General features: G+C 38.5%; 1 protein-coding gene across 5 annotated transcripts in view; it reads left to right on the top strand.

The window, feature by feature from the left end:
- The window catches only part of BTBD7 (BTB domain containing 7), a 53,885-nt gene that overhangs the window by 16,715 nt on the left and 19,067 nt on the right, over positions 1 to 18,103 (top strand). For all 5 annotated transcript variants that reach the window (XM_082059517.1, XM_082059519.1, XM_082059520.1 and 2 more), the window contains 2 exons: positions 3,133 to 3,318; positions 8,408 to 9,487. In XM_082059517.1, the coding sequence (XP_081915643.1) occupies positions 3,237 to 3,318; positions 8,408 to 9,487 (1,162 nt within the window). In that variant the 5' untranslated portion in view covers positions 3,133 to 3,236. The remainder of the gene's footprint in view (positions 1 to 3,132; positions 3,319 to 8,407; positions 9,488 to 18,103) is intronic.

Below are 18,103 nucleotides of genomic sequence, written 5' to 3' on the forward strand. Positions count from 1 at the left end.
AAAATAAGCATCTAAATCCATGAGTGATTCAAGAACATCATGCTGTCAAAAGATGCAATTCTTGCTCTAGCAGCATGTTTCCATGTTCCTCTTTCTTTTTCTACCTCTGCTCCTGTAAGTATTTGTGTGATGCCATAACAAACCAATTGGGTAACTGATACTGATTAAACTTTTTGTCTAGGTTGGTTTTAACGTGCGTCGGTTTATCTGATTAATGAAATATTTGGGCTAGAACAAACAAGGTAGGGGAAGTGGATATGAGAAGGAAGAGAGGAAGGCAGGGCTTCTTGAGGACAGAGTTCATCACTGCTACCAGCTTAAATTGTTTGGGAAATACAGCACGGGTCATACAATATTATCTTGTAAAATTTAGTGACATAATAAAAAAATACAGATGTTGTACTTTCAGTTGATACATGAGGTTAAGCATCTAGCACCAGTTTTGAGCCATGGGGCACAACACATTTTATGAACTACAGTGTGTTAAAATTCAGGATGCAGAATGCTCTCAAGAGGTCAGGCAGCATACGCAGCACCAAGCAGCACGTGGTTCAATTTGAAAGGCGGACCAGGAGGTTCTGGCATCTGTAAATGACGGACCACTATACTCTGCATTGAATTCCTCCTTCACTGGCATTTGGCATGTTTGGCTTTACTTATATAAATGTACACATTTACATAATATAGATATTTTAAATGTAAATGGATACTTCTGTGTGTACAGCTTTAATATGATAACTGTTTTTACACTGGCCTTTATTACTTAAATTTCATATTTTAAATTTATTGAGTGCATTCATTCTGCATGATACTCAGGCTTAATGTGTAACTGTTCTTGTGGTAAGCCTCTGAATAAATTATTTTACATATCAGATATTTTAGGAACTTTTTATAGTGTTTAGAATTTTTTCAGTTAATTTAAATCCTTTTGTTTTACAAATTCAAGCATTGAATGCTAATGCATATATTTCTTGGTCACATTCCTTCCAGCTTCTGGGGCATGCTTGTTGCTAAGTGGAAGGAGGTGGAAAGTATTAACTTCAAACCTGAGACTTAGTTGCGTATATTTAGTACCTGCTAGGGAAGAAAACGGACAAAAATAACAACAAACAAAACCAAAACAAAAGAAGGCAAACAAACAAACAAAACCAAAAAAAACTTGGCTCTGGGGCTCTTTCCTGTGTCAGGAAGAACTGAAAAGTGTTAGTAGACATCTCATAGGCAAGTTATCACAGCACAGCTGAACACAGAAGAGGAAAGTGGATTGGCCATGGCAGTATTCCAGGACTCTGTCCTAATGAAGCAAGTCCAATTTTGGCTGAGAAAAGGGAAGTTGTTGGGATATCTGCTCAGGATTCTGGCCTTTATTTGTGAGGGAGTTAGCATTCAAACTGAAAGGTGACTCTTACCTCCAGGAAGTTTGTACTGAATGTAACTAATACCATCTGGAAAGGGATTGCACATTTAAGCAACATATTCTGTGTGGGTACACAAATCACGTGGAGTGTCACTGTTTTAACGGAATTATTTGTGTTTTTTCTTAAAGACATCTGCATCCATATGGATTTTGTTATCTTAGAGTAGCTAGCTTATTTCTGCACAAGGAAGAAAATGTGTACATGCATTGGCTAAGACCGAACTGGTCCAACAGCTTGTATTTGCTGAGGAGATTTACTGGTGTTGGCTGGTGTCGTGTTGCCCATTTTGCATGCGCTCTGGTCCTGACTTCATCCTGAGCAGGCTCACTATTTGCGTAGGAAGGTATTTTATTTTTCTGTTTCCTGATATGTGGGAAGCTGAATCTGCATAGAGAAGTTCAAGAAAACATCAGGTTATATATGGTTGAGGAGACATTGCCACTGAGCTAGGGAGGGCAGGTGTGTGGGCTCCCGTTTGCTGCATTTGAAGGCCTGTGGATTGGCTCGAATTGGCTTGTGTCAGACCATAGAATCATAGAATGTCCTCAGTTGGAAGGGACCCACAGGGATCATCAAGTCCAACTCCTGTCCCTGCATGTGACCACCAGGAAAGTTGCTGTGTTGTGTCTCCTGCCTTGGCAGAACTCAGCTGGTGCTCAGCAGGCTGCTGCTGTGAGGGGCTGGCCTGGGCTGGGTGCTCTCCAGAGCAGCCCTTCTGCCTGTACCTCATGTCTAGTGTGAGGTGTTGTGGTTCCTTTTTGAAAATATCTGATGTCATAGACGACAAATGCTAAAAGGCCTGACTTTAGGAACCTTGTTCTCAGGCATCAGATAGTTGGAAATCATGCACGTTTCTTGTGCTTCCAGTGTTCACAATATTGAATGGAGTCTAAAAAAAAGCTTAATATAGACTTTACATTTGTATCACTTTTATCTGCATGTTTGTGTTTTTGGATGGGGGCACGTGTTTTCAGTTGACAGTCGGCAGTTCTTTGTGGTAACTCTCCTTTTGCGGTATTAATATTTTATAACACTGCTAATATAGGAATAAACTAGGATGTACTTGTGTATGTTTAGCAGTGAATCCTTGTTCAAATTTCCTCAGAATCAACTTCCTAAAATGTTTTCAAATGCCTGATAAAAACAGTAAATGAATGCTTAAACACCTTATTTTTACTGTTATAAACCTACTTCTAGGTACTAGTCTAAACTTGAAAAGTAGGACTGAATGAGAACTACATAAACAGTGTGAAATCTAAGTGCAGCTGAAAGCAGTGATGATGGTATAACCTCCAACAGTATTGGCTTATTCTGCTTTCTCAGTATAATGAAATTTGGGATTTTTATAACAGCGTGTAAGCATATCAGCTTGTACAAAAGGTCTGTCTTGGAATAGTTAAAGGAGCATATCTAGCATATCTAGTCTAGACCAACTCTTACTTGAAAATTTCCTAGCTAAAAGTTTGATAGCCATCCTGTTCTTTGTTCCAGTGTATCATATTGATTTGTGAATGATTTGGAAAACTACCAGTTATTTTAGAAGAAAAAAAAATGTATTTTTGATCTTGGTTTAATCCTTCAAATCAAAAGCTATCTTGGAAATGTTTGAGGTTTTAATTTATGAAAATACTGTGTGCTGGAGGTTGAGTTTATTTTATCTAAATCACATAATACCTACTGAAAAAAGTTATTTATTTGTGTTTTTCTTCTTCAGAAATGGAGGAACAGAATGCTGGACCTGGGATTGAAGATTGATAAAGGATTATGGGATCATACATTGAAGAGCCAGCAGGCGTAATGCCTGAGTGACTGAAGAAAATGGGTGCTAATGCATCAAACTACCCTCACTCGTGTTCCCCAAGGGTAGGGGGAAATTCACAGGCACAACAGACATTCATAGGTAACTCTCTTCAGTTATCTTGTCACTTACATAAATGACTCGCTGGATTGTGTGTGCACTGGATTTGATTGGCAATGCAGACCTTTTATTTTCTAGGTCACCAGTTTGAATCCATTGAAGCTCAATCGTGCATAAAATTTGGTACTGCCCTGTATCTGTTTGGCCTATGTCTACAGTGAGTTGATCTGCTATTTGCTAGTAAATGGATGCCAGGTTATTGGAATAAAATAAAATGGAGGTTTTTTGTTAATTAAACCATGCATACTAGTTTTCGCAGTTCAAGAGCAGTTGCTATCTGTAATGCCATCTACCATTTTCTACTCTTTTTCCTCAGATTTTTTGTGAAACTGTTAGAGCATATGAAACTATAGATCATCAGTATTTGTTGTAGGATTGGCTTGTGTCTAATGTGAGTGAATTAGTTCCTTGTTGCTAGAAAGGATATCTCTGATAATAAGCCTGTTAAAATAACAAGCAGTCTTGAAGACAACTTTTTCTCTTGTCCTTTTCCTGTTCCTGTAAATGGGTATTCGTGGTACTTTTTGTCCTAATAGTATTATTTACAAGCAAGGACCTTGCTTAACTGGAAATGTGAGTTGAAGTGCCCTTAAGAAACTGTTTTCTTATCCAGTCACAACTGGGGCATGTATTACCCTTATGTGCTTTCAGTCTATTGCAAAAAGACCTCAGTGTACATCTAAGTACTGTCAGACTTTAAATAATAAATAGTTACGTGATGAATCTAAAAGAAGGCAGTTTTTGAGAAGATAAGTCTTGCTTAAAAAAACCCAGCCCTGACAGCCTGAAGAATGATCTTAGCAGTAAATAACATAAATACTTTATAAACACTTTTCTCCTTTGTGCCTTGGCTTGCAAAACTGAATAAGTAGTTACTGATATTCAGTGTTACTTCTCTTTTTAATCACCACTGAAAGCACAGTGATATCCTTAGCAGAGGAAAAATTGACTTGCTTTGTAATTTTTCTCTTTTGTCTCGGCTTTTGTGACACTCCTAATTTTTGAAGATCTGAGTAGAGGACAGCCCACCAACTGTTACATGTGAAGAACTGTGCTGTGGGCTAAAAATTCTGTGTGCTGTTGTAGCATGTCAAGCAAGAACTTTTAGTACTAACACCTTGAATATACATGCTGTAGAGTCCCCCTTCTGGTTTTATGTATTTTCAGGGCATCATAACTAACAGTAGTAAAAGGTTTGCTGCAGTTGTATATACAACTTTCTAAAAATCACAGCCAAAATGTTTTTGTGTCTTGGTGGTTTTTATCTGCCTCTATATTGGATGAAGAAACACAGATCTGAAAAGAGGCAGATCTGCATGCTGAAACACCTTTTGAGCAGATTTGAAGAGGAGAGTGTTCCAAAGGCTTAATTAAATTCCACAGAAACTTTCTACTTGGTATGTGGAAGGTTTTGTTGGTGCTCTTCATTATTAAATTCAAAATAGAAACCCATTATGTCCCAATGTAGTATGTCCCAATAAATTTATTGATCCCCTTTACATATTGAAAATTGTGGTTGGGACTTTTTTGAGGAAGGTCTAAAAGCGAGTGGCTGTCTCATTTGAGGCAAGTGGGTGTTCTCATTAAAATTCTTGCTGAAATCTGATTATGGTGTGCTAGTGAATGTGCTGTCTATATCACAGGCATACATCTCTTATTGCTACTTTGTGGAGTTTGACTCGTTCTCATCTTGATTCTTGTTTGGATGATTGGTTTGTGCAGTTGTCTCAGTAGAAAGTAGATGTATCCTACGATTGATAGCTGAGGTTTTCATCACTTCTCAGAATAATGATGTTTTAAGGTTAAATCAACTTTTACATATTTTTTTTTTAATATAGAAGGCATTAGATCTATTTATTGCCCCAAAGTAGAACTGGAATTACGGGGACTAGAGTTATAATAGCTGCAGAATAGGCATTAGTTGCCTTACTCCTGGAAACTGGATTCAGGCCTATGGATTTGTTTTAGATGTGCTGCCTTATTATTGAAGTTGTACCATGTTACTTTTAAATGTAGAATGAATGTTAAAAGCTGAGAACTGATCTGGCAAAGCACAGTAGTTTCACAGGATGAGTGCCAATTGTTAGTTGACTTTATGCTGAATTTGCTTACAGTTTATGAAGAGGAGATAATCAGTAGAAGTAATAAAGAAAAACTTGTGTTTTACTGAAGGCTAAACCAGTCATCTCTTTGGTGTTTTGTCTACAACACTCAGGAGGAGGATTTTGCACCATGTTCTAGGGTGGTACATCTGTTCAAGATGTTTATTTTTAAATAGATATCTATAATTAGATTTTAAAATGTGTAGGCATGCAGAGGACTAGGCAGATCCCATTATTCATTGTCAAGTGCCCAAGTAGTTTCTCTTGGCAGTCATCTGTTTCTTGTAAATGTTTATCTGTTCAAAGCTAGATATGTCTAGGGGCATAAGTAGCTTTTGCTTTGTAACAGCATTTAATACAGTGGTGCCTTTTAGTATAGAAGTGGGAATAAATTTCTCTTTCCTAGTTCTAATGCTGCTGCCTTATGAAGGAACACAGACAGGTCAAAAAGCGGCTCTTCAAAAGTCTGTCTTTGAGTGATAGGAGGGTACCAGCTGTTGTGAACCCAGATAGTTGTACTGGTGCATCTCTGCTCCTGCCTCTGTCAAAAAGCAGTTGTGTGGTGGCATTTTTACAGCAGTGTCTTATTTGTTTGTGAGGGCTAATAGTACTGTTTGCAGTACTTCTGAAGTTAAATCTTATAAGTAGCTCAGGGTACACAGAGGTTTAAATGGTGTTTTAGTATCTCGTGATGATTCACGTGCAAGTAATACCTCGCCTCATGGCAGCCTTTAGGAAGGAATGAAACTGAGATTTGTGGTGTCCTAGTTTTACTTTAACAGAATGTAAGAGAATATTCCACGTACTCAAGTTTGCCATTAGAATCCAAAATAACTCAGACAGAAATGAGCTGGCATGCTCTCTTGGAGCAGAATCTATCATTATAGGGTGACCAAAGCATCATTATACTTTTATTGTGAAATGTAATTGATGCTCTTTAAATGGAGCAGAAATTCTAGGTTTGTCTCTATCAGCAGGAGACCAAATATCTACTTTTATATATATACACACACATATATCTAGTACAGCATGTGGAAGGAATTTTTATAGTGGATTTTGCAGGACAATCAGCACAACCTCTTTGTTGAAGTTGTCTTGAGTTACTGCGGTTCTCTTGATTTAAATTTATATTTTTTAATGTATTCAAATTTCAGTATGATTAATAGCATGTTACCTGCTCAAACAAAGTTTAATGTAGCATGGATAAAATGGTTATGGAGGTCTTTCCTCAAAGAAAGCAAAGTTTCTTTCCAAAGTTTTCACTCATAGATGAATCGTAAAACCATTGTGTTGCATGATTTGAGGGAGTTTTAATTCGCTTGGCATAAAACCCAGGATATAAGATTACTTAGAATTATTGAGGCTTAAATAAGACAATTTACAGACATCTTAGATTGCTACAGTTGCCGTGCTCTCAAGTACAAGTTTGAATTGCTCCTCTGTCTTTCAAAGCTTAAGAAGTACTTACCTGAAATAACATGGTAACTAAAAGCACTGTGTTTTGACAAATGGCCCATAATATCACTGTCAAAATAGCATAGCAAAATAGCATCACATCAAATCAACCTGAAACAAATGGAACTGTGAGAGAGAAATGATGGAACAAGTTATAAAAGGCCCCAAAAACTCAGGTGGATGGATGCACTTTGGACTTAAAAGATCAAAAAAAGGCAACAAATAGTGAAGCTACAGAAGCATTCTAATGGAAACATGTTAACTATGCCCAACAGAAAATGGAAAAATACTATTTTGCATGAATCTGCAATTTTTACTAATCTGTATACCATTTGTGAATATCTTATTATAGTTTCTTTTGTCTGGAAGTAGTAGTTCGGTTTCTGCACTTCTTTTTTTTTTTCTGTCTGAAATTGTTTACCATCCAGCTTAGAGTGAAAATTCTGTAAATAAAGTTAAATTAGGAAATAACCCTTTAATGTGAGAGTCATGCTTCTGTTTAACCTTTTAAACTATTTTTTTATTGAAACAGTTCTTCAGTTTTCCATTATTTCTAAAAATGCAGGTTCTAATTCCTCTTTTTCTTACTAAATTGCTCCCAGTGTTACTGTATATGCAGCCAGGTTCAAACTGACAATCAGCAAAGGTTCATTTAGTGGAACAGGTCAGGTATGTAACACAGACAACGTTGAGGAGAATCCATTTTCATTTCATGGTGTGTTTGGTACATAACTTCCCTATAAATTATTTTTTTAGGAGAAAATAATTATAGATATACTTTAATAGTATAACACTCTGTTCAAAGAACATCTTTAATATAGTAAAACTTACATTCTCCATATTTTTTAATTGGGGTGTATGCACAAATTCATGTCTATAGTTCTGTGCAAAGGAGCTCATTTTATGTGCTTGAATTTTGGCATTACTTGATTATTATATGATGGGATTTTTACTTTCTTGTTGAATTTGCATTGAAAATTAATTAATTGTCCTAAATTTCCTTGAATGTTTTGTTACTGTGTTTTTTAATTTTTTTTTTCTTGTGACTATGCTAACTGTCTGATGCCAGGTATGCTTTTTTGTTGTTGAAATGACACTTAATGGTAGAAGAACAGAATTTGAAGAACAGTTTCAATGGAGGGGAGGGTACTGCTATGTCACTGAGATCATATAAGTTTTTGAAAAGGCTGTTTTTTCATTTCCTATAGTTAATATAATGACACTTGTAACACTATGACCACAGTGTTCTCTTTGTGTGTAGATAAGTATGCCATGTGCACAGAACTACATCAGCTGGCACTCCTTGGTTCTTAAAATAGTGTACATTAAAAAAAAAGTTTGTTCTTAATGGTTAGAAAAGGCTTCAGTCGGGTTCCCAACTTGTTGAATTATGTGATCTGAGAAGGAGGAAAAACTATGTTAACTTGCAGGACATTGATGATCTCTTTAGGTGTTACGGACCTTCCTTTTAAATTTAAAGAATAAATGTGTTCAATTTTCCCTTTTACTTTCAGGGACATCATCCTACTCTCATCAAGGCTATGGCTGTGAATCGAAGCTGTACAGCCTTGATCATGGCCATGAGAAACCTCAAGACAAGAAAAAGAAAACCTCTGGCCTTGCCACCCTCAAAAAGAAATTCATTAAGCGTCGGAAATCCAGCCGATCTGCTGATCACGCGAAGCAGATGCGCGAACTCCTCTCGGGCTGGGATGTCAGAGACGTTAATGCATTAGTAGAAGAATACGAAGGAACGTCAGCCTTAAAGGAACTTTATCTACAAGCTAATTTGGCAAGACCAGAAGCCAGGACGCTACAAAAAGACATGGCTGAACTTTATCAGTACAAATACTGTACCGATGTAGACTTAATATTTCAAGAAACTTGTTTTCCTGTGCATCGTGCGATATTGGCGGCAAGATGTCCATTTTTTAAGACACTGCTTTCTTCCTCACCAGAGTATGGGGCGGAAATAATAATGGATATTAACACAGCTGGCATAGATATGCCTATGTTTTCTGCTTTGTTACACTACCTTTATACGGGCGAGTTTGGAATGGAAGATTCAAGATTCCAGAATGTTGATATCCTCGTACAGCTTAGTGAAGAATTTGGAACGCCAAATTCCTTAGATGTCGACATGCGCACACTGTTTGATTACATGTGCTACTACGATGTGGTTCTTAGCTTTTCATCCAACTCTGACTTGGTTGAAACTTTTGGTGGAAGTCAGAACTGTCTAGATGAAGAGCTCAGAGCTCACAAAGCTATTATTTCGTCACGGTCTCCGTTTTTTCGTCACTTGCTGCAGAGGAGGATACGAACTGGTGAAGAAATCACAGATCGAACTCTACGAACTCCAACTAGAATTATATTGGATGAATCTATCATACCAAAAAAGTATGCTAAGGTCATTTTGAACTGTATGTATACGGATGTGGTGGACCTCTCAGTTTTGCACTCCAGCCCTTCAGTGGGCAGTTTAAGTGAAGTTCAGGCTCTTGTAGCAGGAAAACTAAACATGACTAGGGCTGAAGAAGCTATGGAGCTTTATCACATAGCACTGTTCTTGGAGTTTAACATGCTTGCACAAGGTATGTAATACTGTCCTTGCTGAGGAATATATGACCTTATTAGAAAAATTTTGAGCTATTTTGCAGTGTAAGTTTGGCTCTTGAGTCTTGCTATCAGTGGCTGATAATTCCTTTAAGAAAAGTAAATTTCTTTTCCATCTGTAAGTTGCAGATAATTCATCTGTTTTCTGGGGACTGAAGAAATGCCATGTGAGACCTTTTAACTGTATGCAGATCATTATTGAAATATGCTATTTATGTCAGATATGTGTAGCTGATCTTGATGTTTCTGATCTTTATGTATTTTCATCTATAATCCATTTTTTTTGAGTGTAAATGATGGGGAGATGCAAGAGATCTTTGTTGGGAGGATGGAATATTTTGACTTGTTATGAAGTATCCATATATGTTAACAAGGCTGTAAACTTGAATTATTATTCCTGTAGTTTGTGTCAAAGGGGGTACACCAAGCCTGGAATCTTGCTATTGAAAGGTGAATTTAAATGGCTTAATTGCACTAGTCCTAGGTCCTTAGTATCCACTTCTTCATATACAGAACTTAAAGTAGGGGCAGTCAGTGTTTTCAGACTTAAAGCTGAGGAACGTTTTTTTCTGTCCATCACTCTTGAAGATCACTCAGAACTTGGCAGCATACTTTGTGCATGTGGGGGCAGGCCAGGGATATTGCAATCTCTGGTGAGGTGCTGGAGCCTTGAACAGTGACTTAATAATTAATAATATCTCTTGTGGTGGAAGGAGCTTTGCTTGCTCTTTCATCTGTTGGTGTTTGAACAATTCACTAACCATATTGCACATAACGGGATATGGTGATTGCTTCAGGTCTTGCTGGTGAGGGATGAGAATTTTATTTTTGAGCTGAGAAATGGTGAATGGAATTCACTTGACATATCAGCAACATGATTTGTTTAAGCTAGTGGATTTTTATTTTTAAGATACCTTTTTTACAGTAGATCTGTACATCCGTAACTTGTAGCTTTCAACTGAAATTTGACAAGATTGAAATCTTTATACTATAAACTAACAAGTAGACTTCGGTAAAATAGGAAACTTCTGAAGGACTGGGGAAGAAAAAGCAGGTATAAGCCCTGCAGGAATAGATATTTATAATGGCTTCTTCTAATAGTTATATCAAACCGTGAGTGATAAAGATATGGGAAACTAATCAGAACTATTGTATCTTCTGTAGAGGCTGGTGTTGGGAAACTAATTTTCAGATAATGCTGAAAGCTGAAATAATCCTGCTGCAATAAAACTGACAGAAAACAAAGGAGATGGGTTTTCTGCTACAGGAATGAGAATGAGCTGTTCTTAGGCTCAGAATTATTGAATCGTACAGCAGCCCAGGTTGGAAGGAGCCTCGAAAGATCTTCTGGCCTAACCCTTTTCTGGGAAAGGGAGCCTAGATGAGATTATCCAGTACCCTGTCCAGTCACATCTTGAAAACCTCCAGTGATGGGAATTACACCATGTCCTTGGGGAGGCTGTTCAGTGAATGACTGTTCTCACTGTAAAAAATGTCTTGTATCGAGATGTTGCTGGATGCAACTTGTACCTGTTGCCCCTTGTTCTCTCCATGTGTCTCCTTGTGAAGAGAGAGCCTCAGTCCTCTCTGTAACTGTCCATTAGTTACTAGAATACTGTCATGAGATGTCCTGGAGCCTTCTCCAGGGAGAAAAGGCCTCACTCCTTCAGTCTTTCCTCATAGGCTGGGTTCTCCAGCCCTTTTAGCGTCTTCATGGTACTCCTTTGGACTCTCTCTGGTCTGTCAGCATCTTGTTTAACTTAATGTAGTAGTGGCAAAAAGTTTACTGTAGTTAAACTACAGTGTTAATTTCGTTCCTATACAATATTTGCAAGTTCATAGTACTTGAGAACAGGACAACTTGGTAGATCAGCTGAAAGCAAGAAAGGAAAATTAGCTGAAACAAAAAGGTGATACAAGTATACAGCTTCCCTGTTTTGGTGCATGCACATATGCAAGTGCTAACAGGATTTAGTGTGCTCAGGGAATAGTAATGAGGGAATTAAACTGTGAATGAAGCCCTCAGTAAGATGCAGAATAATTATGCACTGTTTCATAAATGAACAGGGTGTAATTCTTTCCCTCAGACTGGAAACCTAAACTGGAAGAACTGTGATCCGTAAGTGCTCTGGTGAAGCAGTGTAAGTTAAATCCAAGCAGATAAGCAATGATAGAGGACTTCAAAGAGACACTTGGACAAACTTATAGATAGGAAAAGAGCTTTTATTTTTTAGGTGTTAATAATGGTGAGAAACAGAACTGATGTTTTATTTGCTACTGAGCTGCATTATTTCTGCTCGGTTTTTGTGCGTGCGTGGATCAGCATGTCCTAAACCAGCACTCTTCAGTAATGCACTACAGACCAGTCCTGCTCTGGAATACGTATTTTGTGAGTTAGCAGTAGCAAGACCTTAACTTTTCCCTGGAGGTTCTCCCCCAGCACTACCCCTGGGGAGCAAAAAGGCAGCAGCAGGAGCTGCACTGGGCTGATGGCACCACCTCGGCAGCATGTGCGGGTGGCTGGGACCAGTGGGTGCAGCAGTGCAGGCTCAGTCTTGGTGGCCCTTGGGATGAACCAGAGCTGTAGTGTTTGGGGGCAGTTGCTCGGGGGAGGTGGAGGGATGCAGTAGCCTTCAGAGGTCATTTCTTCTTTCCTTGGGAAAATCAGTGTCTGGCCACGAAAGTGGTAAGCTGGGTAGTGGGGAGGTTGTTACGCATAGTTGTGAAATGGAGTAAAATCAGGCAAGGATTGAAATTTGTTACATTATCTAGTACTAGGAAATGCAAATTTGGCACCCCTTCAGATACTGAAATCCTAGATGTTAACTTGAACTAATTAGGATTTTACAAATATGTGCAGTAAGCAGTCTGTAGAAAATCTATATCTGCCAGTGAAGTCAGTACCTGATACTTTCATACTTTGTTTTCTGACTTCATATTTAGGTCATTGGTACTGTGCTGACAGTGCACAATTGTTGTGCTATAATCTTATAATCAAAATTAAAAGGAAGCTTATTTGATCGGGGAAAACTATATGTCTGCACTTGACTAACAGATCACTTAAAGTGTGTGCTTTAGTAGTGACCACCATTCCTGTTCAGCACTTAACCATAGCACCTTGTCCTCCCTTATTATAATACTTAACATGAAGTAGATGAGAGAACTTCATTTCATTAGCATCCCTGCTACTCCCTGATTCCATAACTAGCATATGTCTGTGCTGGAAGCTGTCACTCAAATATCTGGCTTGTTGATGTCTTGCAGAGCGATGCTAGAAGAGACAGCATTGTGTAGGTGTTGGAGATGTGGGCAGTTCTCATGGAATCTCTTAGCTTGATCTGCTGGCTGCACTTTTCCACTCTGTGCTGCAGGTGTGCAGTTTGCCCAAGTTCTGACCAATCCCATCAGTTGGCTTTCACAGTAGCTAATGCCTTAAGTTTCTTTTCTAGGTTTCCACACCCCCTGGCTCAAGTTTTTCGATTCAGTTCACTTGTGCCAACCAATTGCAAACTTGCTAAAGCTTGTCTCCTTGGTTTCCTGGAAAATATTTTGGGCTCATTATATGTAAGTCTTGCATACTCTTTCCAACTCATTTTGTTCACTTTTACTCAGTTTTGGCTGGGTATTTGTAACAAAGTGTCAAGTGAAGTTGATGTATTTTAAAGCTTCTGATCAACTGTTTTTATTTTCTCCAGATTTTAGTTTGATTTGTCTTCAGGGACCTCTCTAAGTATCCAGATGTTGTAATTTTTCTTCAGTTTCAGCAGATGACTCAGCTTTGACTCTTTCCATGGAAATCTTCCCGTTCCTAAAACATTGATATTCCTTTTTCTGACTGTTGTATTTTGATAGATGGTTTCCCTATGATGGAATCAGTAGATACTTGAATAGTAAAGATTCATAGTGTAAAGCAAGACTACTTTATTTAGAGTTTACTCGGCCTTCAGTGTGGTTTGTTGCAGCTGATGATTGTCACTTATCTTCCAAGGGAAAATGAATTGGATCTTTGAGTGGACTAATTTGAACAGATGAACTAATCAGCAGGCATATTTCGTCTGTAGAGCTGATGATACTGAAACCCCTTTGTATATAATAGGACTGAGACTGCTGTTAGGGGTGCTGCAGTAATTGTTAACTGAGAAAGTGAAATTCTTCACTCTCTTCACTGTTCTCAAGGAGGCTGTGGGAGTTGGAGCCCTTTCCAGAAGGTTAGAGCACATCCCTTATTGGAATGCTTCTGGACTTTGCTTTTGTGGCTCCATGCTGCCTTGCTGCTGTCAGCTATACTCATGTGATTGTTTTAACACATTGACTCACAAAGATGAGGTTTAAAATCACTTATCCCTTCCTTTTCTGTAACACACTTGTTAGAACCAGATAGCTTCTCTACTCCTGTTCATCACACGTGGTTAAAATAATCCCCCCTTCCAGTCTGACAGCGCTGCCACATCTACTGCTGTTGCAGAGAATCTTGACTTCAGATATCCTAATTTTATTAGATACCTATATTAAGTATATGAATTCCATTCTGCATCTTGCCCTTGCTGCTTATCATGAATAGTCTCACTGAGGTGGTGGTACAGTATGTTTTTCTGTCAAAGGTTTTTGGATAGTGGGATCCTACGAAGTAGGTTCGCCTGGGAATCTTTCCTGCCTTCTGATTCCAGAAAGTTTTCTAAAGTAAAATTGACAAAAAATAACTTCTTTTCAGACTTTTTGCTTTCCTTTTATTTTTTAGGTGTTGACTTTACCCTTGACAAGAATAAGAAGAAACTTATTTTAAAACCATACTCAGTAATGCAGCCTTTGATCTAGAGGCAGGTATCACCTGACTTCAAAAGTGCCCTTGATCTCAACAGGACTGAAATACTGAAATGCCAGGAAGGCCAGAGTAGCAGTATTAAATACACGCAAATGTATTGTGGGAAGATTAGAGCAAGGGTGTCAGTTATATATCAGTGCAGTAGGAAGGCTCAAAGGAACTAGTCTGGCACTTCTAACTTCAAAATAAATTGGGCATGATTAAATAAATATTAATGTAAGTCTGACCTATTATCTCCTTACAATGATTCACTTGTACTCAAGCCTAAAATTATTGCTTAGGTTTTATATTGTGAAGATGAAGACTGGAGAAAGCAATAAGTAGAAAGGCTCTTCCTTAGAGCAGTTGCATTGAGTTGTGCAACTGGGCACCTAAAAATGTGTTTGCAATGTCATAGTTTGCAGCGAAACAGATCTGGTCACTGTTTTCAGGTTATTCTTTCAGCCACCTGTGTCCTAGGAAGTTAAATACTGACCAGTGATGGCTGCAGCAGTCCCTCTAAACATCAGCTCTTCCTGTTTCAGCCCTTCATTGTTCCCGTGTTAAGTTCTTCCCGTTGGTTTGTTACAGTTGAGTTGGCAGCTTTTTGTTTCTGACCCGCAATTGTTTCCTGCCTAAGCTGGATCAGCTACACTGCCTGCCACTGCTGCTGGATCTGCTGCCTCAGGAATGCTGAAGCCCAGTCAAGGACCATTATCAACTGATGGCTGCAGGGAGCCAAAGATGTAGATGCACATTTCAGGCTTCCCGAATTCATGCATTTTGCATGGGACAGGAGCAGAAGAGTAAATTCACTTCCATTCTGGGGGAGAGAAAAATTAAAGGGCTTTTGCCACAAATATTGAATGCTTTAAACGTGTAACAGCTACCTTACGTTTCTGGCTAAACTTAAAACTTCAAAAATCCAGCTGTTAATATCTTAGAATGTTTAACGGCTTTACAACTGCTATATCATAACTGAAAATATTTTTAAATAGCACAAGTTGCAGTGTTTTTGTTTGCTCCCTAATTTAATATTTTAAATGGCTAGCTAATATGCTGTATTGGATTCGAAATAACTTAGTTTTCACTGTGGAAGGATGGCTAGTATAACACAAAATGCTGCCTGACCCAACCTTCAGATCGATCATTATTTTTGATTTGACAGTTAATCTGAAGTACTATAAAGTCATCAGCTTTGTATTTGAATAAAGCAAAAAACAATACTTAATGCTTTAATAGTGCCATAATACTTTGAATTCAGCCTTTCAAGGATGGGAGTGCATGAATGTTTTAAATTTTGGGGCTTAGAAAAATCAGCAGAGGGATCAAAAATAGCTCAAAAGAGGTACTGAACTTAGCAATAGACTTCACCAGTGTTTGACCACTAATGCCCATTGAACCCTTCTTTGTCTCTAATGCTACTGAGGTCTTGTTTTCTTTTCTGTAAAACATTCATCTAGTTTTGCACCTTCATGTAACCAAAACTTGTTTGTTTTCAAGTTCTGAAGTGTGGAAAAGGAATGTACCTGCAAGTAACAGGCTTGGCATCAGTTAATCACCTTTTAAATATTTTTTTAACAATGTGGGGAGAAGATGGAAAAGCACTAAAAATTCAAGAAACCTGTCACATTCCTTTAAGACAGAATATGGTGCTGCCAGGAGGCAATAAATGTTAATAAACTGGGAAAGTCAACCTGCATCCAGAAGATGGATGTTGATCAAGATCCCTTGTTCACAGTACAGTTATAGGAAAGTAGAAGTTGTTGGCAGTTGCTGCTTATGTGATAAACGGTTAAAAAGGTGTAGCTCCCTGCTGGTGCTAGGTAAGTCTTGTGACTTGCTCTTACTGTTCCTGTAACTGATGTTTTGCCTACTGCTGTGGAGAACCTAGATTCCTGTCACCATGTCACTCAGGCAGCACTGCTGCCCTGTCTCCTGCAGTCCTCTTGTTTTTTTGTTCTCTGTGCTGGCAGTCAGGGTTGTGCTGTTGGGGATCTAATGCTGCTGGAAGCAGGACTGACAGAAGTGATTTGACTGTTTCATTGAGTGGCCACCCATGCACCAGTGTGACAGAAGAAGAGCAGGAGATGTGGAGTGCAGGAAGATGACGATCTGGTTTTATACCACGGTACAAGCGGGTTAGCTTCCATGGCAGCTCCCACAGACTCGGAGTGTGGGCTGCCTTCGAAAGAAACCTTAGCGGGTATAGAACACATTTGCAGCTTTGGGTCTCTAAGATGTGGGAAAGAGGCTGAGCAAATGTTGACTTTTTTCCTTTATCTTCCCATCAGAAGCTTGGTTAGAGCAGCGAGGGTGTTCATGGATGGATGAGACAAGCATCTCTGGAGCTTTCGAACATGTTGCAATCCAGTCTAGCAGCAGGTTATGCTTCTGTGCTGTTCCCTACGTGCCAGCAAATTTAAAAACTATGCTTCTTGATTGCCAGCATGCTCTCTCCTAATGCAACAAACTTAAAAAAAAAAACAAAAAAAAAAACCAAAACATTAAATAGCTTCTAGACTCCAGTTCAGTGTCAGGGTGAATTATTTTTCTTGGCTCCACTGGTTTGCATAAGTCTAGGGGAAAGGTCTCCACTACAGAATTAGTTAAATCAAGCTACCAATTCTGTAGTAAAAACTTCACTTAATTCAACTCTTCCTAACTTTTGAAGCCACTTAATTTTTTTTTGGTAGGTCTTTTAACTGTTTTGATAAGATCACAAGCTACTAGCTAGCATGCTAAATGTGGGCTCAAGCTATTTCTCTTTGGAAGGTCTGTGGAATTGCATTTGAGAGAGAACTGGGGAAGCACAAGGGACTTGTTTAAAAACCTGGTGGTGTCCAGCAAAAGAAGTGCAAGGAATAGCCTTGTATGTCCAAAATGTGATAGTCATCTGTCAGAGATTCAACGTGGAGTCTAAGGAAATGAGAGATGCTAATGATCCTAGAAGCTTGTGGTAGAGCACTTTGGGACACTGCAGATGGATCTTGGAAAGGCTGCTGCTGCCTGACTATTATGAAATAGTACTCATAGGAGAAAAATGCTCTATTCCACTGTGAAGAACAATGTTGTGGCTATTAGATGACTCCTTTTTTTGTCAAGTGGCTGATTGTTAAAGCAAAAAAATCTTCTGCCAAAGAAGAAAAGGAATTGGATTCCTTCCATAGCTGGAATTGGGCTGCCCCAATTTATTTAGATGTTCAGAAAACACTTTAATTATTACCTCATGCTTACTCTGGAATAAATACTTTTAATAATTCCACAGTTCTGACACATTGCTAAAATTACTTAGGATAAGGACGATTTTGTTTGCTAGGCATCCTCCATGAGCTTTTTTCACCTGATAATGTTATATTATTGGTAGTTGTGCAATAATTGGACTTGACAGAAGAACTGAAACTGAGCTGATGGCTCTGTTTCTGTAAATCAGCATTGCTCAGATCTTTGGAACTGCATTTCTCGCGGAAATGTAGTTTTGTGTCTTTGCGGAGGGCAGGTATCCTTATTGTTTCAAAAGTAAATGCCAGATGAAATACTGCAAGTGGCATTCACTTTGAGATAGGTCTCTTTGCTCTTACAGTTTGAATTTGTTTATGACTGATTTCGGTGAGTGGGTTTACATATTGTTGTTAAAATGGAGGAGTCCTTATGTGTAATCTTTAGACTTCCGGGGGATGCAATCATGCATGCAAACCGAACAATTGCATGCAAAGAGTTATGTTAGGATTATGTTAGGGCAAGACTTGGTGCAACACAGCAGGGAAACCAACTCCTCTTTTAAGCATATTGT

Source organism: Streptopelia decaocto (genome assembly GCF_964273445.1).
Source record: "Streptopelia decaocto genome assembly, chromosome: 7".
Taxonomy (NCBI): domain Eukaryota; kingdom Metazoa; phylum Chordata; class Aves; order Columbiformes; family Columbidae; genus Streptopelia; species Streptopelia decaocto.